This window comes from Carettochelys insculpta, chromosome 5 (assembly GCF_033958435.1).
Source record: "Carettochelys insculpta isolate YL-2023 chromosome 5, ASM3395843v1, whole genome shotgun sequence".
NCBI classification, from domain to species: Eukaryota; Metazoa; Chordata; order Testudines; family Carettochelyidae; genus Carettochelys; species Carettochelys insculpta.
The window spans coordinates 8,581,931-8,603,037 of NC_134141.1; the positions used below are offsets into that span (position 1 = coordinate 8,581,931).

Sequence of the window (21,107 nt, forward strand, 5' to 3'; positions counted from 1 at the left end):
AAGCAACCACTTGAAAGTCAGGTGACTCTTTCGTTAGGATGTGATTGGGGTCCTTTGAGTATTCCATAAAATGGTAATAAATGCAGATGCTCAATAGAATTTCTCCTACTTTCTGACAAAATTTGACCTTCCGTTATAGCCATGTATCCACATTGACGTCACTGGAGTTGCGCAAGCCTGGCTGAAGATAATCTAGCCCACCATATCAGAAGTTAATGTCTTGTTTTTAAACCGTTTTACAGCTATAGGCCTGTCAACACAGGAATGTTCAGGAAGATTCAGCCAAATTCAGAGGGGTGATTTTGAAATGGGTTGTAAAAATGCATTAAATAGTTCTGAATTAGTGGCCTTTATTTGTCTTTGAAAGTTAATTCAGCTAAACCAAATTAAGGAGCATTATACGGCTCAGTCTAGTCAAAAAGTGTAACAGTGAACTTGACATAGAAGAGAGCGGTTTGGCTCTGCATCTTACGTGGTTTTGTTGGGTATTGTCAACTATTTTTTAACACTACCTTTTTGAACTCCGATTGTTTTCAATTCATTGTTCTTAGTTGAAGTTGTTAGTTGAAATTTTAGTAGGTGGGATAGTTAGCATGTTGATCTGTCTACATTTGCAGTGCCATAGTTAAAGATTTTGTCACTTGTGGGAGGAGGGTGAACCCTCTGTCTCCCCAGTGACGAAAATGTTAATGGTGAAAATGGCATTGACAGTGCTTCATCAGTGGGAGCTGCTCTCTTCCGTGAAACAACTGCTCGTCAAAGGGTAATTCTGTTTTGTTGCTGGGAGACAAAGAGCAGTTACGCTGTGCGTATTACGGTGGCTTCACTGTTGTTGACATACAGCGCATCTTCATTGCAGAGAATATCGACCCCACCGCAGTTGATCTTCCAGAGTTCGATTTAGCGTGCCTAGCCAGGGACATGCTAAATCAAACTTTCAGGGTGCGTGCATCCTTACTAGAGCTCCTGCCCCTCCATCAGGAGGAACGAAAGTTGATGGGCGTGCACATTCCTGTTGATCTCACTTAGTGGAGGTGGCGTGGAGGTCCGAATTAAAGTACATCAACTCTAGCTACATAATTATCGTTGCCGGAATTGTTTACCTTAATTCAGCCTTCCACTGTAAGGTAGACCTGTGCATAGCCTTACTCCCCCTAAGGAAGAGAACAATGTCTACAACACCACTGCCAAAGGTAGTATTAAATAGCATCCTCGAAGCAACTGAATATGGTGGCCAGGTTTGGGAACGATAGTGATCAGTCATGTTGTCATTAGCTCAGCTTTAAATGACAGCTTTTAGTCTTAGGCAGTAAAGTTGGTGAAACTTTATCAAACTTTCTTAAAGATGATACTTACAGGCTTGTTTATTGTGGTGACATGATACAGACTAAGTTTATATTTCAAATGCAAGGCGAATGACTTTCAACCACAAGCAGTAGTTTGGAAGGAATTCACATCTGAACAGTCATAGTTTTGTAGACTCCATGTAAAACCTTTTTTGGAGCCAACGCTGGGTTAAAACTGGCATTTTATTATTTACTTTAAATATAAAATATGATGCAGCTTGCCAGCAAATCAGTAGCTTTGCAGGAAAAATTCAGAGGGGGAGTAGAATGCCCTTCACAAAGAAAATACTGTCCATACTAAAGCTGTGTAGAGGTCACGGTGTTGTTCTAACAGATTCAAAGGTGAGTCTAGCTAGTTTTCCAATAGAAATACAGCTGATTAGTTGTAAGACTGATACAAGAGCTCTTCTGATCAATCCAAGGGTAGCATGTCTAATGGGAATATCAGCAGAGTCCTCTCTCTAGCTGTGGGAAAAGAGGAAGGCATGACTTCTCATTTGAGTTTTCCTTGAACCAGTGGGCCCTTATTTCTGAGTGTTGTCAGGAGAAGCTGATGAGAACCAGTTAAAACACTTAAAGTATACATAATGTAGAAGAAAAAGATGGAGGAATCAAAAGAAATGGGTTGGGGGAGATGGTAAAAAACTGTAGAAGAGAGAGAAGCAAGAAGTACATAACAAAGTGATGCTAGGAGAGAGGTAAGAAATGTGTAAGATCAAATGTTTTAACTGATTTTACTGGTGTTCAGTGAAAAAGCTTGACAGCTTTTGGTAATAAATTAACAACACTATCAGACATTGAATAACAAGCATTTACATATATATATATGCTATTGGGCTAACATTAATGGTAAACTGCATTCTGAAATGAAATAAAAGCATTGATCATGTAGCAGTGTCATAGGGCACAAGTAATACCGATTTAAATTGGTGTATTGGGATGCAAGTATTTTTTTTCCTTGGTTAATAAGCTTAGTCCTCTCGGTTAACTTTGGTGTGCACTTTACATCCCCAAATGTCTATTTCTGTGGTGTCCAGTATGCTCTCCATGGGCCACTTGTCCAATGGGGGAGCAGATTGTGCGAATGTGGCTCAAAGCCGCACAGGTGGGGCACCCGTCTGGCCAATCTGTGCCTGTGCCCCACCACGTGGTGGGACAAGCATGTGGTGGGTGAGCGGGGGGCGGGCAACATGGTTCTAGTGAGTGGGCTGGTGGTGCCTGGCAGTGGGGTGGTGCCTGGCGATCTGGTGAATTACTCTTGGATGCCACTGCTCAATTTTACTGACCATGTGTCAGCTTGTGGTGTTTGCTTTTGAAAGGCAGGTATGGAAGTCCTCTAGAACAGGGATGATCAAAGGGGCGGTGGTGGGGGGTGACATTTCATAAGGAGGGTGCAGTATTGTCGGCGCTGGTTTTCAGTCTCATCCATCTCATGAAAGTATTGAAATTTTTTACTGTTTTTATGTATGTGTTCACATTTATATAGTGATTAATAATGTTTTACGTTCTACATACTTATTTTCTTACACCTGTCGAAAGGTTCCCCCCCCCCGATATGAACGTAACTGAAATTTCTGTTGGTTTGGATCACATCAGACAGGTTGTGGGGCCCTGGTAATTGCAGGGATGAAAAGTTGGGCCCGACATGAAAAGTTTGTTCACCCCTGCTCTAGAAGGAGGATTATTTGGTGGGTGCCTGGGGGTGACTTTCAGATTGCTGATGTGAAAAATGTCACGGTTCTTGTGGGATGGTGAAAACATCATTCTGCTGAAAAAAGCATAGGGTGGTGTGGGTTGGTTGGTTGTTTTTTTTTTTGGTTAATCTTTTGTCTGCTGTGTGCTTGCCCCATGTATTCTGAGCAAATGCTTTATGGAAGGGCCGCAGGGCATGACTACAGCAAAAGCTCTGAGATCTAGCATGTTGGGAAAATGCAGTATGCCAGTTAATTGAATATTCTGGATAACTGAATTATATTTTACCAATGGAATACCAATTTTCAAAGAATTAAAATACAGTTAAAGTATAAAATAGTATACAGGTGATCACCAGTCCAGTAATAATACTGCACTGCAGATAGGCTAGGCATATACAGGTAAACTTTTCTATACAGTCGGTTGGTTATGTTTCGACACCACATATCACTGTGGGCAGTGCATGGCATACATCCGGATCACTAAAAATACACAACACTAAAAGGATACTAAACATAATTTAATCTTTCTTTGATTCAGAAGGCACTTCAGGATCTTGCAGTGCCTCAGGGTCATCATTATCCACATGTCCTTAAATCTGCAATAACCTTTGTAGATGCAGAGGGTGTAGGATGATGATCTTTTACCTTTTTATGCCCAAGATCTTTGAATTTTACCCTACCCCCCTCCCCTCTTTCAGTGGGCTGGGGTCAGAGGCTGTGGTATAGGAGAGGGTATGGAATGCTGGCTCTGAGAGCGGGGTTGGTCAGGGCTGGGGCAAGTTTTGGGAGGGGCATTGTAAGTGAGGGGGGGGTCCAAGGTCCAGGAGAGAGGGCTGGGCACAGCTTCAGGAGGAGGTGTGGATGGCCCCTCAAGGGATGTAGGCTGGGGCTTGGATGCAGGAGAAAGGGTATGGGGTGCTGGCTTGCTGGGGGTTGGAGTGCAGGCTCAAGGCTGGCACTTGGGGTACAGGTGGGCGTATGGGTGGTGGGTATGGGAGGGAGCTGTGATCGGTGAGCAGCTTCTCACCGGGGCACTTACTGTTGGTGGTTGGCAGCACAGCAAGTCTGAGGCAGGTTCCCTGCTTGCCCTGACCCCTTGCCGCTCTTGGAAGGGACCAGTGCCCCACTTTGACTCTGGGGTGGAGGACAGGGGACATGTGGCTCTGCATACTGCTCCTCTCTGCTGGCTCAGCTCCCGTTAACCCCAGGTTCTTGTTCTTGGCCAATAGGAGCTCTAGAGCGTGGTGCTTGCAGATAGCAGTGTTCTGAGACATCTCCCTCCCCACGTATGGGGCCATGGTGGCTGCTTTCAGGAGTGGGCCAACGCCATTGGGCCAGGGCAAGCAGGGATCTTGCCAATTGTGATCTCCTGGTAGACTCCCTGGGATGGTCCAGTCAGTTGTGATTGACGGGATGGTGACCACTGGTATAGGAAATTGGGCTGAATTGGTAATGACCTTATGACACAGGGGTCAGCAGCCAAAATAGCAAGAAGAGCCTTTTTTTTTAAATTCAGTTAAAAAAAAAAAAAACAAAAAAAACCTTGAATTCAAGAGCCGCAATGCAAGTGAATATGTTGTTGGAGAATTTCTCATTGCAAATGAAACATAAAGGGAGCCCAGACGGACTTGATAAAATGCAATGGATTGGGTCCATTGAGGTTTTGAAATTTTCATCTTCAGTTTTGCTCTTTTTTGAAGCCATTCAAACCCTACTTTAATTATGCCAATTATATTTCACCTTTAATTTCAGTTTTCTTTCTTAAAATGTGCGTTGCCCTTCGCAGCAGGAATGCAGCAAGGTTCCTTTTCGAAGTCAAGACTTCATTGGCACCACGATCAAAACAGAGACACTCTCATATCCCACAATGCAATGCACATATTGAAGGGGGAGTTATCCAGTATTTTGAGATCACATATCTTGCTTTTTAGATATGAGTTTTTCATTTTTGGGCTTCTAGATGTTCGCTGTTCGTTGAAAATAATCTGAAGGGTTTTTTTTCTTCAACTTTGCAATTATAGTGTTGGGATCCCCAAAAGAAGTCCATAAAGAGCTGTATGTGGCTCCAGAGCTGCTGGTTCCAGACCCCTGCCCTATGACATATCCTGGAAGCTGCTTTTTTTAAAATAAATCCCTGATATCGGTTTGTTTGCTTGTCTTCTGCCTATTGCATGGTGGTAGAATGCAGCATGTGCAATTGCATAATCTGCTGGGCAGTATACTAGTCCTGGTCAGTAGGTTGAAGGTTGGTATTGGGAGACATCAGAAATGCTGGTTATATGAGGTTTCTGCTTAATTAAGTGCTGGATAAAAGAGCTTTTATTATCCTGGTTTTCTGTGTCAAATCTTATCCTCAGTTTTTCACTGAATTCTAGATGTGAATTTGGCATTTGTCAGGGGAGTAATTGTAATGTGACACTGGGTTGTAACTTTAAAAACTCTTCGAATAATATTGCTTCAAGAGGAGTCTGGAAGGAAAGCTTTGAGGGTTTGACTTTTGTGGAAGTCAAACCTTCCAAAATAGGAAGTGAAGTACACTGTTTGTATCTGCTGTTCTAGTGAAGCAAACTGTTAGCTGCGTTTGACGCGTGAATCTACTTTTCTCTAACAAGAATTATGTGCTTCAGGTGAAGGCGCTGAAAGAGAAGATTGAATCAGAAAAGGGGAGAGATGCTTTTCCAGTAGCTGGCCAAAAACTAATTTATGCAGGTAATATCATCTAAAGTAAGGATTACATCTGAAACTAACAAATTTTCATTGACCTCTTACTCAGTATCCCCCTGTTGGAAGGATTAGAAGTACTGAAAATCAAAGCAAGCTGTGTTATCAGCAGAGAGTTTTTGGTATTCTGGGATCAGCTCTCAGTAGTGGTTTTCTGAGTGCATCAGAATCGCTTAGAAACATATAACATATACCAGTTAGAAACTGGCCATGCCAAATAGACACTGGCGCTTAAAATCATGTTCTGAATATTGGTGCCAGAATCATGGGATGAAATCATATGGCTGTGTAACAGTCATCTAGTCTGACCTCTTTCATATAATGATCCCTTTTGGTTTAAAATGTTTGAATCCACTCTTTCCTTCTCATTGCTTCTGAGTTCAGGAGACACTTTTTCTAAGACCAAAGTATCCTAATAGGGGCCTTCCCTGAAAATCCTCTTTGATGTCCTTGACATTGAAAGCAGCTGCTTTGAACTCTCTCCAGAAGGCTGCTTGTCTTTAAGTGGTGTCCTCATTCCAGTTTAGGAAGCTCAAAATGCTTTATTACAACAGGGCAACATGGGATTTCTGGAACTCAGATTGACTTCCTGTTCCCTTTTAGAGGCAAAAAAGTCCTTAAATTGGAGTTAAGACTGAGTGCACATGTCAGTCATTTAAAAGTGAAAATCCACAGGGATGTTTATCTTAAATAAAAAAAGAAATCCCACATTTTAAATAAGAGCCATGATTAAGGCAGCTGTAAGGCAACAGTAGCAAACACAGGAAAGTCTTCATGATAGTGAAACGTGCTTGTCTTGCATGATTCATTCTTATTGACCAGTTCATAAAGATGAATTTCTAAATACATTAAGTAGAATGTATAAAATGCATAAAATGTCTTGTGGATGTATTTAACATTGCATCTGTTTGTTATGGGGCTGAAAAATCCTGATTCATCAGGGTGCAGGATTTAAGAGTTAAAGTTAACGCAAGTAGCTGCACTTTTGAGATCTTCAAATTCCTATACTGCTTGGGGTGTGTGTGTGTGTAGAATTTGGAAGTGAGATATTGTTGGTGTCATTGCCTATGTCCCGGCATGGCTTATTATCCTTTTTACTAAGGTGAGCAGGGAGGGCCTGGTTTGGCATTCTGACCTTTCTTTAAGTGGTGGAATTGTTGCATTTTGTTTTAAAAAGCAGCAGATTGCTCAGAGTGCGGATAACTTGTTGAAGTCCCCAGGGACTGCTGTAATAGAAATACAAGACTGCAATAATTGTTTTTAAGGGTGAGGTGCAGATTCCTGTGCCTATGAGTATTGTTAAATTCTTTCCTCCTAGAACTTACAAGATACGTAAGGGCTAATAGACCAATGCAAATATTGGCCATTCAGATGCTGCATCCACATGTCATCTGTGGTGTTCAAATGAGCAAATCATTTCGGACTAAAATGAACCTTCAACTCCCAGGCGGACCCGAGTGTGAGACTGCTGTGTTCACATCCTAAGTTTACCCAGACTTGCCACACCACAGGCCAAGGAAATATCCTGTTAACTAAGTTGAGGTTGCTTATTGTTTTAAGCCCCACTGATGTGTGGGGATGGCATCAGTTGTAGAAGTGCATACATATGTAAGTCCCGGCCCTTCCTCGAGACTTGCTGCCACTGCAGGAAACCGAACTATTAGAACTGAAGCTGTTGCTCAGTTTTATAGTAGGATAGTATTCGCTAACCTTGTCTTGCTTCATTTTTGTAGTGATGCTATAGCTGAGACCACTTTTACTAACTATTTATGTAGTGTAGTAAGTTTAAAACTGGGTAACCTTACATTTGCTTGAGCATCTTTCTTTATCAAGCAGAAGATGGTCATGAACAATGGTGGTGCAAATTAGAAAGATACTATTTTTGTCTGGTCTCCTCTACCTTTAATCTTTTTTGCAAGACAAGATTTGAAAGAAGGATTAAGCCTGTTTTGCGTAAAGCCAGTATTTCAGGTTCCTAAATTTAAATTGGGAAAATTGCAGAATCACAAACTTGCTTCATGCCAATATGTTTATCCTGATTGGCTCTCTAAGGTTAATGAAGTAACAAGGCAGGAGGAATATGAAGCTTTGTAGTATGTTGAATTTTTTTCTCAAGCAAGGTAGGCAAATTGAAATTATTTGAACATACTATATATTGAATTCTTTAGTGGTTGAAAAGATCGACTATGAGAGGCTGAACAAAACCTCTTTTAGATGGCCATCCTACTTTTAATATAATGGGGTGCGCTGATATCTGTTGGTGTTGTGTCAGAATAGTCAAGTGGCTTCAGATAATGTGCCACAGAAGGAAAATTTTATTAGGGAGGTCTGTAGCTTGAGCTTAGGGATAAAAGATTCTTCTTTGGCTTATGACATTATATTCTAATGTCATATAACTCTACATTTTAGGTAATTTAGGTACTGTCTGTATGAATGGAATATTAAGATCAGCTAACAAAACTGTTAAATGACTTCTCAGTAACTTAACTTTGAATTTGCTAGGTAAAATCCTCAACGATGATACTGCTCTTAAAGAATACAAAATCGATGAGAAGAACTTTGTGGTGGTTATGGTAACAAAAGTAAGTTTTTGCAATTCTTTCATCAAAATCACATCTGCTTTGTACAGTGTTTGTACTGTGGTTCTCAGCATTACATGTGTAAGAGTATACCTGCAGAGCCACTAAAGTCTGTTTCAATTCTGAGACTTGCATGTTGAATAGTAACAGAGAAGTAGCCGTGTTAGTCTGAGTTCTAACAAAACAGCCGTCATGTAGCACGTTAAAAACTAACAAATTATTTGTTAATCTTTAAAGTGCTACATGACTGCTGTTTTGTTCAGTTCTGAGAGTTCTGTTCATGTAATCTGCGTGTCTAGCCAAGACTGAGGTGAAACTTTATCTGCTCTACTGTGTAACTTTTGCATCACCTAATAGTGGACACTGATACTAGAATGCAAAATAAATTTTGATGGTTTCTGGGTGATAAGCATAGTCTGAATATTACCATCTTCTTTTTCTTACAATCTCTCCATGTTTTGTTCTGCCTACCTGGATTACACTTTTGTCCTCCTGTTCATGAGTTCATTCACTCAAGAAGGAAGATCAGTATTAAATCCTTATGCACAGGACTTCTGATGTTTCCAGTGGCTTGGCTTTCAAAGCTTATGATTGTGGTGCTTTGTGTGAAATCCAGCAGTTTCAAAACAGGAGAGGAAAAAATACGATTTGTTCAAGGAAGTGGAATTGTGCATTTTGACAACTGTGGCAAATTAGAGGGAACCATAAAAGAGGACTTGATATTAAATGTACTTAAGTTTTGTATGGTCCCAGTGGTGAGTGGTAGGGAGGAGAAAATATAGAAATTATCGTGTATTTGTAACAGCAAATCTTTCACATTGCTAACTAACTTATATTGAAGACACTGCCTGGTTTCTCTGTTCTTCAGTGATAACTACATAACTAAAATGCTTCGCAGTATGTTTGAAAAAGGTGCTCTAGTATCTAGACATACTGGTAGTAGATTAAGGTTAATGTTAAGGATTCACTCCTAATCTTAACTCTTGGTACCTTACCTTCCAATAAATTGAAATTTTGATACTTAATTATTTTATCAGATTTTCTCAGACTTGTTACACCTTGTACTCTCTCCACTTGTCAAGAATCTGCTGATGATTATCTTAAAGAATTTCCACTAAAAACATGGTTAGTTAGAGAAGATATATCAAACATAAATTTTATAAACCTAAGTAGTCATTCTTTTAATGTATTTGGATTTGAATGTGCTTGGATTTGAAGCAAAACATGAAGAATAATGTAGAACGGTATGTTGTACTTATATATTAAATATCTCAGTTCTGCTTGTAAAATGATATACTTTGAAATTTGTATCTAGAGACACTTAAGATGGCGTAAATTTAGTTTTTTGACCATGCCTTCATATTTTAAATGTTTTTTTTAAGATCAAGTGAATGGAGAATTTCAAGTTACCATCTGAAGCATAACCGGCAGTCCTTGCAGAGCATACTTAAGGCAGGAATACGCCATCTTCATTCTGTTTCATTGTTTTTGTAGCCCAAAGCAGCAGCTGCTCCAGCACCATCGCCAGCTACAACGCAGCAATCCAATACTACCACTGCTGCTGTTAGTTCTACTACGACAGCTGCTGCACCTGCACCAGCTCCTCTACCAGTCCCTGCCCCAGCCCCAGCCCCAGCCCCTACCCCTACCCCTGCCTCTACCCCTACTGCTCCAGCCCCAGCTGCAGTGGCTTCTGAACCCGCACCTGTAAGTGTCCCTAAAGAGGAGAAACCAGAAGAGAAGCCGGTTGAGGCAGCATCTGTTCTCAGCCCAACATCAACTGACAGGTATGAATAGTTGAAACCATTCCATGTCAGATTGAACATTGTTCTTCAGCTTTGATTTCAGTTACATCTCTCTAAAGTGGGAGTGAAACGGTGGTTCTTTTTTCCTCCATTGTAGTAGTATTTGTATGTCTGGCTAGTGTGAAGGTTAGCGGAGTGCACTAGAATTTTTCAGGGAAAGAATGGTCTTGTGATTAAATCCCTGCCCTGTGGGTTTGAGAATCTCAGGTTCTATTTCTAGTTTTGTCACAGGCTTCTCTGACCATGGGCATGTCACAGAATTATTGTGACTCCGCTTGTCCATCTAAGTTGAGAGTACTTTCCTGTGGCATTGTGATCCCTAGTGAATGAATGTTTGTAAAACCCTGCTGGACTTAAATGGCTTGCCCTCTGGAAGTTTGAAAACATGGTTTTGAGCATCTTACTCAGCTGCAGTTAAAGTCTTACTCTGACCAGGACTTGGTTTCTGGAAATAATAATTTTATAAGGACACTATTCTCACCTTTGCTAAACAGATTCTAAAAGGTTCTACCAGTTGATCTGTCATACCACTATTAGGTAATAACCATAATAAAAGCAATCTTGACCAAGCTGAAAAGTTCTTGGGAGTTTTGGTGGGTTGCGACAAATTACCTTAACATGTGCATCCTGGGGAGTTGAGAGATTGAGACCCTCTTGTCTAGATTTTTGTTTGCCTTTCCCTGTTCATTTTGAAAGCGATATCTAGTGAATAGCTCAAGCATGTGAAAAAGTGTGAAGAGATGAAGTTCTTGGTTACTGAATGGCTTCCTATACTGACCAATACAGGTGAATAAAACTGGATACCCACTTATGCAGGCACTTCTTAAACACTTTTTGCCTTTTGGAGTGTAAACATTAAAATTCACTCAAGTGATGGTGTTGGGCTGGTGGGGGAGCAGGAGAATGAAAGATGGCACAGAAAGAGGTGGGTGAGAAAAAGAAGAATGCTGCAAGTAAAACTTCAGGCTGAATATGAAGTGTGTCTTGATGTAAATGTCTGAGTTAGAAGTAGGGAGACAGTTGGAATGGAAACAGAATTTTCTTTTTAAAAGCATGCTAAGTTGCAGCATTGTGGGTTTACCATAAATCCACTTGATCAAGCTCTTTCTTAAAGAACATTCCTCTGGAGTATGGATGTGGATTTCTCTGGCTTTGGCAAGTGAAAACAGGTCTCCCTTCTAGCTCCCTTCTCCCTTAGCAATTCTAGCTGTAGTTAATCTTGTCAATGCCAAATGATAGCACAGTAATCTTTCCAGAACACTTTCCCTCAAGTATTTAAAAAAAAAAATCCATTGAAACAGTGACTTCTGAATGGCTGCTCTTTTGGAAGTGGATTCAGACAAACCATGGGAACAAAGATCTTTGCCTGTCATAGGAATTTTGAAGGGAATGAATAAACTTTGCTCAGTTGTCCTTCAAGGGAGAATACTGAGATTTTGCTCTGCACTTTTTCAACTTTTCTGTTTTCGAAGTCAGAGTTTCACTGTTGACTTCTATGGCAGCAGTTAGGTGAACACTCAGTACTTACGAAGGTCCCATCCTACACTTCCTCCCCCGCCCAAGGGCAATTTTTAGGCAAACAGGTTTCAGCCCTTGAATGGATAAACAGTATTCCAAATGTAGATGTCCTTGATAAGAGTAAGGGTTTAAAACAGTAGCAGTTACTGAGAGCGCAGATGTACATTCTGGCTTCATACCAGACTGTAAACATCCTTAACTCCTTTAGGAAATGGCATAGTAACAGCAGCCACTTCTATTTATATAAGTTTGGAACAGATAATTGATATTGGAGCTCTTGTTTTGTCTTGCAGTACCTCAGGTGACACATCTCGATCAAATCTTTTTGAGGATGCTACAAGTGCACTTGGTAAGTGTTTATCTAAACTTCAGCTTGCACTTAAACCTTGTTTTGCTGCGGCTGAAATGAATGATGAGTTAACAGATTCCATTTTCTCCTCAATTATATAAATTATTCCCCAGATCGTAATCAAAGCATTATTCGCTTTTGTTCTTTGAGGATATGGTTAAGTCCACCTCTTGTAAGCATTCTTCTTGTTTTACTACAGAGGGGCCATGTCTACACTACAAAAATAACTTAGAAGTAGGGCACTACTCCATTCCTGGGAATGGAGTAAGGACTTGGAAGTTGGGCTCTGTACTTTGAAGTAAGGGAAAACGTGTGTAGACTCTCTGCAGGCTACTTTGAAGTAGTTGCTAACTTCAAAGTTAGTTCCAAGTGTAGATGCATCCAGGGGATTTCAGCTTATGTGCAAAGAGATGTTGTATAAAGATGGGAAAACAAACTTATAACAGCCCTTTTCCGTTTTCCAGACTTCTTAGACTGTCTTTCCTTGTGATTCAACTTGAAGTGGTTTGGATGGAATGCTGAGTTTGGTGTGTTTTTGTATTATGGCCAGTAAATGGGACCATTTGGTGTACGTCTCTTCCTCTACTTTCACGTTCAGCCATTGTTTGCATAATTAAAATAACTGCCACAACTCTGGCAGTACTATATGGTATATACAAGTGAGTTTAGGGTCACTAGTTTGAATGTGATCTCTGCAGTTATTGTCTCTGGATACAGTGCAGTGACCTGGAAGTGAGTTGCTGGTCTTAAGTAACAATGCTTTTTATCCATAATCCATAAAACACTTCACAGAGGTGAGTGGCCATAAACCCACAATATTGACCCTGTAATGACTTTTATTTCTGATGGCAATTAGCAAACTGATTCTTAGTGTAATGCCATGGGAAGTGCAAATCTATACTTGGTATTTACCAGGTTGTGTTGAATAAGCCAGTGATCTTATTTATCTTACATTAAAGCCCTGACATATGCGGCTTCAAGGTGTGCATAACTCTCTGGAACACAAGTTAAGCACAACTTGAAGCTGCTCTGCTAGGCAGGCTAAAAGCCTTCTGCTTTCCCTCAGCGGTGCTGCTGTCAGGCTGACAGCTGCCTGGCTAGGGGAAGACAGGGAGGAGCAGCCAGGGAATGGATCAGCTCTGGTGGGCTGTTCAGTATCCCAGGTCCCGCAAGCAGCGGGGAGCTGGGAACTAAGTGGCAGCCTGGTTCCCAGCTCCCCACCCCAACTTGCATGAAAATTTGAGTTATGCAGGGTTGCAGGAACCCAACCCCCACCCCCGCATAACTCGAGGTTTTACCATTCCCACTTACACTGTTATCCAATGAACTTAGGGGGTGTCTCCACAGGAGTGTAGACCTAAAATTGGTGGGACTCCATTCTGCTGACCCGTGCCAATGAACCCTGGTCTTGAGCCTCTGTGCTGCATTTTAATCCTAGGTTAAGAGTTTTCTGATGTGTGTTCGTATGTGGTATCTGGTATTTGCAATGCTGTGCACAGATCAGAGTCAGAGCCCTATTCAAAAGGGTCTAGTGCACCCTGCCACCCACATGTCAACACTGTAGCCTTAGGAACAGGGTACACTGTGGGGAAAACTCTACTGCCTGCCTTCTTTCCCAGCTAGCAGTGCAATTGATGACACTCTGGTGCCCTTAAGGATTATGTAAGTAAATACTCTGCATAATTAGCTCTTGTGGTGACTGTTTCTTTAGAATGGCTGCGGTTTGTGAAGGCTGGTGCTGAACGATCCAAATCATTGGGCTCTCCAGCTGTAGACTGAGGATAATTAAGACATCACTCTCCATGGCTGTCAGACTATCAGCATGAAACTTGGCAGTTCTTAATTTTTGAAATGAGATGTTCAGCGAAGGCAGTTTTGGTTGGCTTTTGTTTGTGTCTGGTTTGACATTAGACATAAAAAGTAGGTTTCAGATCTAGAATACAGACATCTCAGCCGGGGGACTCCTGGGTTGCAGGGTGTCATTCCCGTCCTCTGCTGTGCCCCCCTTCCTGCAGGGCAGCCTCTTGGTCCAGTTCCACTGTCCCAGCCCTTTGTGGGGCTGTGGATGAAGGGTGTCCGGGCTGCGTGCTTGGTGAATGTGGGGAGTGGGAGCCAGTCCCAACATGTGAGGTTCTTTTTTGTTGTACTTAGTATTCATCGCTGGCTACGATTCCAAATCCAAGGCGCCCTTTAGCCTGCGTAGACTATGGATTGCGCCCTTCGTAACTCCATTTAAGATCATCATTTGCACACACGAGAGTGACAGTTCTTGCTACATCTGCTGCATAGGTAGTGGGTGTCTGGCCGGTCCTTGTTGTCCTTTCTATGGGCTCGCTTTTCCTCTGCCAGCTGTCTGATCTTCATCTCACACTTCTAAAGGCCTTTGTGTAGTTCCTGCTTCCAGCTGCTGCGGTCCTCTGCCAGCTCTTCCCAACTATCTGGGTTAATGTCTGCCTCCTTGAGGTCCCTCTTACGGACGTCTTTGTAGCGCAACTGGGGGTGTCCGGGAGGTCTTTTGCCAGCGGCTAGCTTGCTGTACAGGAGTCTTTTGGGATCCTTCCATCATTCATCCTGTGGACGTGGCCAAACCAGTGGAGCTGCTGCTGCCTGAGGAGGGTGTGCATGGTTGGAACTCCAGCTTGCGAGGACGTCGTTGTTGGGCACTTTGTCCTTCCATGATATCCCAGGAATGCGCCTGAGGCAGCGCAAGTGTGGAAGACATTCAGCCTCTTTTCCTGGGAGGCATACAAGGTCCAAGACTCGCTGCTGTAGAGGAGGGTGCTGAGGATGCAGGCTCTGTAGACTTGCATTTTGGTGTGAGTGCGCAGCTTGTTGTTGTTCCATACTCTCTTGCTAAGTCTGAACAGAGTTGTGGCTGCTTTTCCAATCCTTCTGTTTAGCTCAGACTCCAGTGACAGGGTGTTGGTGATGGTGGACCTGAGGTAAGTGAACTCGTGGACGACCTCTAGCATGTAATTGTCAGTGCTGATTGATGGAGGTTCATCAGCATCCTGACCAAGTACGTTTGTCTTCTCTAGGCTGATGGTAAGCCCAAAGTCCTTGCATGCTTTGGAGAACTTTATTTTTACGCAGTTAAGCGATTCTGGAGTATCTCTCCAGGTGCGAGCTTGGGCAATTTTTGTGGAGACCCTGGGCTGCCCAGACACCAGGCCCCCCGCCCCCCCCCGCTGCCCATTGGCTTTACTGATATCATCCAAAGGAAAGGATAACCTCTACATTTGGTGCCAGCTCAGCTGCAGGAGTTTCCGGGACAGTGCCAGAACTTGACACAGAACCGCCTTAGGACTCCCCTCTGGATTTTCTGTCAGGGTTTACTCTGTTAGCCTTACACCTTCCCAGGATAACCCACAAAGCAGAGGGGCGTCTTCCTCCTCCTTCACAGGAGTTGTCTATTTGCAGCACCACACCTCCTGGTCCGCAGTTGAGACTGTGCACTAGAAGGGAGAAGGAACAAGTCCCTCCATAAGGTCGGTATGTGAGACAGACTAGACCCCCTCTCACTGTGTTTTGCCTGCGAGCTGACGCAGTTACCTTGGGGATGGCGTCGCTGTAATGCAGAACAGCTGCGAGGAGCCAACAGTGAGAGTTGTGGTAGGTGAGGATCGGTGCTTCCATCCACCTGAAAGGCACAGCTGCTGGAGAGTCAGGGGTACTACCTCTACCCCAGACACCCCATATCCACTGGGTACTATAAGCATCTTCTAAATTTGGGTAAGGAACCAGAAAACAGAACTGTCACTTGTAAGTATGAATTGCTTAGCAACCTTGTGTGAATGACTTGTCTGTCACTGGTATCTAGAACAGTGGTGCACAGATTGATTGAGTCAGTTACTACGGATCAGCACTGCCAGACTTAAGCTTTGTGGTGTGGTGAGGGGCTGTCTGTACCTTGACATGTAACAGCCTTTCCATGACTTGTGTAATGTGCTCTTTGTAGAGAAAGGAAGTAAAGGATTTGGAGTAAAATGACTGGTTTTTGCATTTAATAGTAATAATGTTTCTGAAGCTACTTTCTAGGATCATACACTGATTTTTATGTTTTAACAAGCCCATAAGTAAGCTGTATAGGATTAGATAGGGCATATGTGCACCTTTGCCCTTTTGCTTTCTGTGTGGGGACCTCTGGAGCTTTGAGCTGTGTATCTGAGAAGGGAGGCAACAGCTTAGTGTAAAAAGCCCTGTCCAGGAGGGCTCTACAGCAAGCTTGTGCCTGTGTTCTGGGGGATACCCCAGGAGCTTAATCTGTTTTAATGAAGAGAAGCTTAATGGATGACTTGATCAGTCTGCACACACCTAGATGGGAAACAGGCATATGCTAAAGGAGCCTAATCTTGTCTCTGCTGGCTAGTCTCTCAGACAGGTAAGAAAAGGTCCAGTGACTGGCATCTGAAGCCAAACAGACTAGAAACTACTTGGGACAATTCACAAAGACTTTTGGTGGATTCTGCACACCTGCAATCTTATAAATCGAAATTGGGTATTTTCTTAAAGATGCTCTTTCACCACAAATTTTTAGCGAAGTCCTGTTGTCTGTATCATACAGGGGAGGCAGTCAAGATCAGCATGCCCTGTGGACTTAGAATCTGTTAAGTGGGGGATCAGTTCATGGGGCCATAAATACATAACACACTGAATTTTGTTGGAGCCAAATTGAGTAATTCATGCCCACTGACTTGTGGGGAGTGGGGGAAACATTTTGAAACCTTGTTACTTTCAGAACTGCCATTCCACACTGTCTTGGTTTGAACCATTCAGCATTTTACTGTGCTGTATAGGTGTCTTCCCTGTCTCTCCTTACTGTGTTGCAGCAGTGTAGAACTGTCAGTAGGTCCACACTTAATATTGGTCACCGTTCCAGCTGTCATGTTAAGTCACCATCTGGCTTTTCAAAGCAATCTGACAAACAGACTTTTGCTTAGTGATTAATTTCCAGCTCCACTGTAGGAAGCTTTTGTAACTAAACCAGAAGCTGAATATTAGCTGTAAAGATTCCCTTGAGCTTAATAAAGAAGGGGGAGGAGGCATTTTCAGCACCTGGAGTATCACAAACACAATCTTCCACAGAAGCGTTAATAATTTTCTCCAGGAACTCTGCCATTCTCTTGAGTGCTTAATACAAACCTTGAACAGAGTTTCGCAAATTTAGTGTGACGTTTCTTCATTTCCTATGGAGTGAACGTCTCCGTTTTGGCATTTCTCAAAATCGTAGTGTGCTTGAACCATTGTACTCCTTTTACAACTGTGCTATTTTTGCCCATCTAGTGACAGGTCAGTCTTATGAGAATATGGTGACTGAGATCATGTCAATGGGCTACGAGCGAGAGCAAGTAATTGCAGCACTGAGAGCCAGCTTCAACAATCCTGACAGAGCAGTGGAATACCTTCTAATGGTGAGCTATTTTAGCTAGTTTTCTTTTCACTCTCTCCCCATATTTTGAGAAGAATGAGTCTTTTAAGGGCTTGATGATCTGCAAGAGAGGAGTAAAAATCCATCAAGCAACAGCAGCTTTAAGTATGGAGGCTAGGAGGTTGAGAAATGGTTTTTCACAACCGTGCTGCCTTAAGGGCGGTACTGGCATCTAGGTTTTGAGATGGGTTGTGAATGCAAGACATGTCTAAAAATGTTGAAGGTAAAGTGATGTGGATTTTAACTATCCAATAACTAAAAATTGTAGTGGTTTTTATTGTCATCCTTTGAAGCTAATAGTACTTTGAAGATACTATTAGCAGCTATAGTATCACAAAATAGGCTAAGTCCTTAAGGCTGTTGATTCACCCTTGATATGAATCATACTCTAGAAGCTGGAGTGTATCGTGTATGCGTAATCTTAAAGCCTGGACTTCAGTGTTCTTTAAATACTAATCAAACTTGGAGAGGAGTTGATTGATCAATCTGCGGTATAAGGTACAACCTGACCGGTAATACTAGGTTTAAAAATGCAGTGCACTTCTGTTTGCTTGAGGGGAAATGGAAAATGGCTGCAAGTCGAAATGAATCTTATGTTACTTAAGTTAAAATCTTCCTTATTCCAGTTTTGTATTGAATTATATTCAGTTCTGTTGCTCTTCCTGATTGGTTATGAGCAACTGTGGAAATTTAAACATGTGAAAAATGGGTATGGAAGTTAATTTGGATAGATGGCTATTTAATACAGATTTCCACAGTCTTTCATTTCAGCTATGTTTTAGTTCATTTGAAAGTCTGTTTTTCCCTCTACGTCAGTTTTCCTTTGCTGTTCCCCATTCACACTTAGTGAATTTGATTTCTGATTTATTTTGATGCTGAGATATACAGATTATATGTAAATAAGAGTCCCTAGACTATGGGTATGTTGACACTACACAGCTTTTAGTGACAAGGCTGTGTCAAAAACCTGTTCATGGAGTGAGGGGATTTAAGAACCCAGGAATGACAAACAACTGGGTACCACCCAAACACTCTGCTTATAATGAACAATGATGCAGGATATCTACACATGCAATTGACAATTTTTAATTTGTCAAGGTAGTTTGGAGGACAGACTTAAAACTCACAAGTGCTTGTAACCCCTCCCAGCTTTGTGTCATCAGTAGGATTTATTAGTGCACTCTCCACTCCATTTTCTGAGTCATTAACATAATTTTTGTCTAAGTCCACACTAAGGACAGATTCCTTTTAGGACCCTACTAGATGTTTCCAGTTTGATGCCAAAGCATTGGTAACTTACTCTTTTGATTAGTTTTTCAATCAGATGTGAAGCTGCCATTAGGCAACGTAATCGAAATCACATTTTTTGAGTTTGTGCATGAGAATATTTGTCAAAGCCTTACTAAAACCAACATGTCAAGTCTCTTGCTTCCTTCTTCCCGCCCACCCCGTAAGCCAGTAAACCTGTCAGAAAAAGAAATAGGGTTGGTTGGGCATAATTTATTCTTGATAAATTCATATGGGCTTTTACTTATTTTCTATGTGCTCACAATTTGATTATTTAATAATTTTTTTCTGTATCTTTCAAAGTATCAAAGTTAGGTTTATGGCTGTAGTTCATCTGATTCCCATGGTCCTTTGTTCCCCTTTTAAAGGATAGTTTTCTCTCCTCCAGTCCTCTTGTACCTCATCTGTTTTCCATGAGCTCCCAAAGGTAACTGCCAACGGTCCCAAGATGGTTTCAGCTAGTTCTTTAAGTACCCTACCACAAATTTCCTTAGGCCCTGCTACCGTAAAACTACATCTACACATGAATGCGACATTGAAATAAGCTATTTCGATGAATAGCGTCTACACATCCTCCAGGGCTGGTGCTGTCGACGTTCAGCGTCGACGTTGGGCAGCACCACATCGAAGTAGGCGCTGCAGGGGAGCGTCTACATGCCAAAGTGGCACGCATCGAAATAAGGGTGCCAGGAACAGCTGCAGACAGGGTCACAGGACGGACTAGCACTTCACGGGCACCAGCTGGCGGCTCTCTTAAAGGGCCCCTCCCAGACACACTCAGCCTGCACAGCATGCGGTCTGCAGAGCCATAGGCACGCACACCTCGGCGAAGCAGTTATGGACCCCCAGCAGCAGCCAGAGGTCCACCCAGCCGCTCCTGCAGGAGCAGTGCTTGCCCTGCTCAATGCCATGCAGGAGGCAGCTGATCACCTTTTATTTGTGGAAGAGGAGCTGCCCCCAGGGGAGGAGGAAGCAACCCCAGACCCTGCTGTCCTTCTCTCCCCGCCCCCGCCCCGGCTGCACACGCTGCTGGCTGTGGAGCTACCCCATGAGCACCGATTGGTGGGAGTGGCTGGTGCTCGGCGAGTGGGACGACGACTGCTGGCTCCAGAACTTTCGTATGAGCCGACAGACATTCCTGAAGCTCTGCCAGTGGCTCACCCCCGCACTGAGGCACCAGGACACCACCATGCGGCGTGCCCTCAGCGTGGAGAAACGGGTCGGCATCGCTGTCTGGAAGCTGGCCACTCCAGACAGCTACCGATCTGTGGGGCAGCAGTTTGACGTCGGCAAGGCCACCGTCGGGGCTGTCCTCATGGAGGTAAGAGGACCCGCGGGGAAGGGGAGGCAGCCCTGGGGGCAGTGCGGGGGGAGGCAGCCCTGGGGGGGGGAGGGCCAGACACACCCTGCACACCCCTCATTGGTGCTCTCTCATGTCCTTCCCCTGCAGGTCGTCCGCGCCATCAGTGCCCTGCTCCTCCACAGGCTCGTGTGGCTTGGGGACCCGGATGCTGCCATCGCGGGCTTTGCCACCGTGGGCTTCCCAAATTGCTTCGGGGCTCTGGATGGGACCTATATCCCCATCCGAGCTCCGGAGCACAACGGAGGACGCTTCCTGAACAGGAAGGGCTACCATTCGGTGGTCCTCCAGACCTTGGTGGACAGCCGGGGCCACTTCCTGGACATTTATGTTGGCTGGCCTGGCAGCACCCACGACGCCCGGGTATTCAGGAATTCGGGCCTGTGCCGCCGGCTGGAGGTGGGGACCTACATCCCCCAGCGGGAGATCCCTGTGGGGGACACCACGATGCCTCTCTGCGTCATCACAGACGCGGCGTACCCCCTCCGGCCCTGGCTCATGCACCCTTACATGGGCCATCTTTCAGCCAGCCAGGAGTGCTTCAACATGCGCCTGAACCATGCGCGCCAGGTGGTTGAGCGCACTTTTGGCCGCCTCAAAGGGCACTGGAGGTGTCTCCTCACCCGCCTGGATGCAGGCCCCACCAACATCCCCCAGCTTGTGGGCACGTGCAGCGCACTCCACAACCTGGTGGAGAGCAAGGGGGAGGCATTCTTTCAGGGCTGGGCTGTGGAGGCTGGCAGGGCTGACGTGCAGCCACCCGCTGCCTCCAGTCGCCAGGTGGACCCTGAGGGGACCTGGGTCCGGGAGGCCCTGTGGGCCCATTTTGACCAGGCCGCGGGGTGAACGCTGGCAGGCCCCCCACTGTACCCCCCCATCCTCCACAACACTCCCTGCCCCTACGCCCACACCACAGAGCACCCAAGAGTGCACCCCTCCCCCACTTTTCTTGCAAATAACAATAGACCTGTTGTTCTTGAAACCACAAAATGGTGAATTCTCTTATTATTACTACAAATA

At 43.8% G+C, this 21,107-nt stretch overlaps 1 protein-coding gene across 2 annotated transcripts in view; it reads left to right on the top strand.

Annotated features, from left to right (window-relative positions):
• The window catches only part of RAD23B (RAD23 homolog B, nucleotide excision repair protein), a 46,416-nt gene that overhangs the window by 15,946 nt on the left and 9,363 nt on the right, over positions 1-21,107 (top strand). For both annotated transcript variants that reach the window (XM_074994632.1, XM_074994633.1), the window contains exons 2-6: positions 5,668-5,749; positions 8,264-8,343; positions 9,835-10,127; positions 11,957-12,012; positions 17,296-17,423. In XM_074994632.1, the coding sequence (XP_074850733.1) occupies positions 5,668-5,749; positions 8,264-8,343; positions 9,835-10,127; positions 11,957-12,012; positions 17,296-17,423 (639 nt within the window). The remainder of the gene's footprint in view (positions 1-5,667; positions 5,750-8,263; positions 8,344-9,834; positions 10,128-11,956; positions 12,013-17,295; positions 17,424-21,107) is intronic.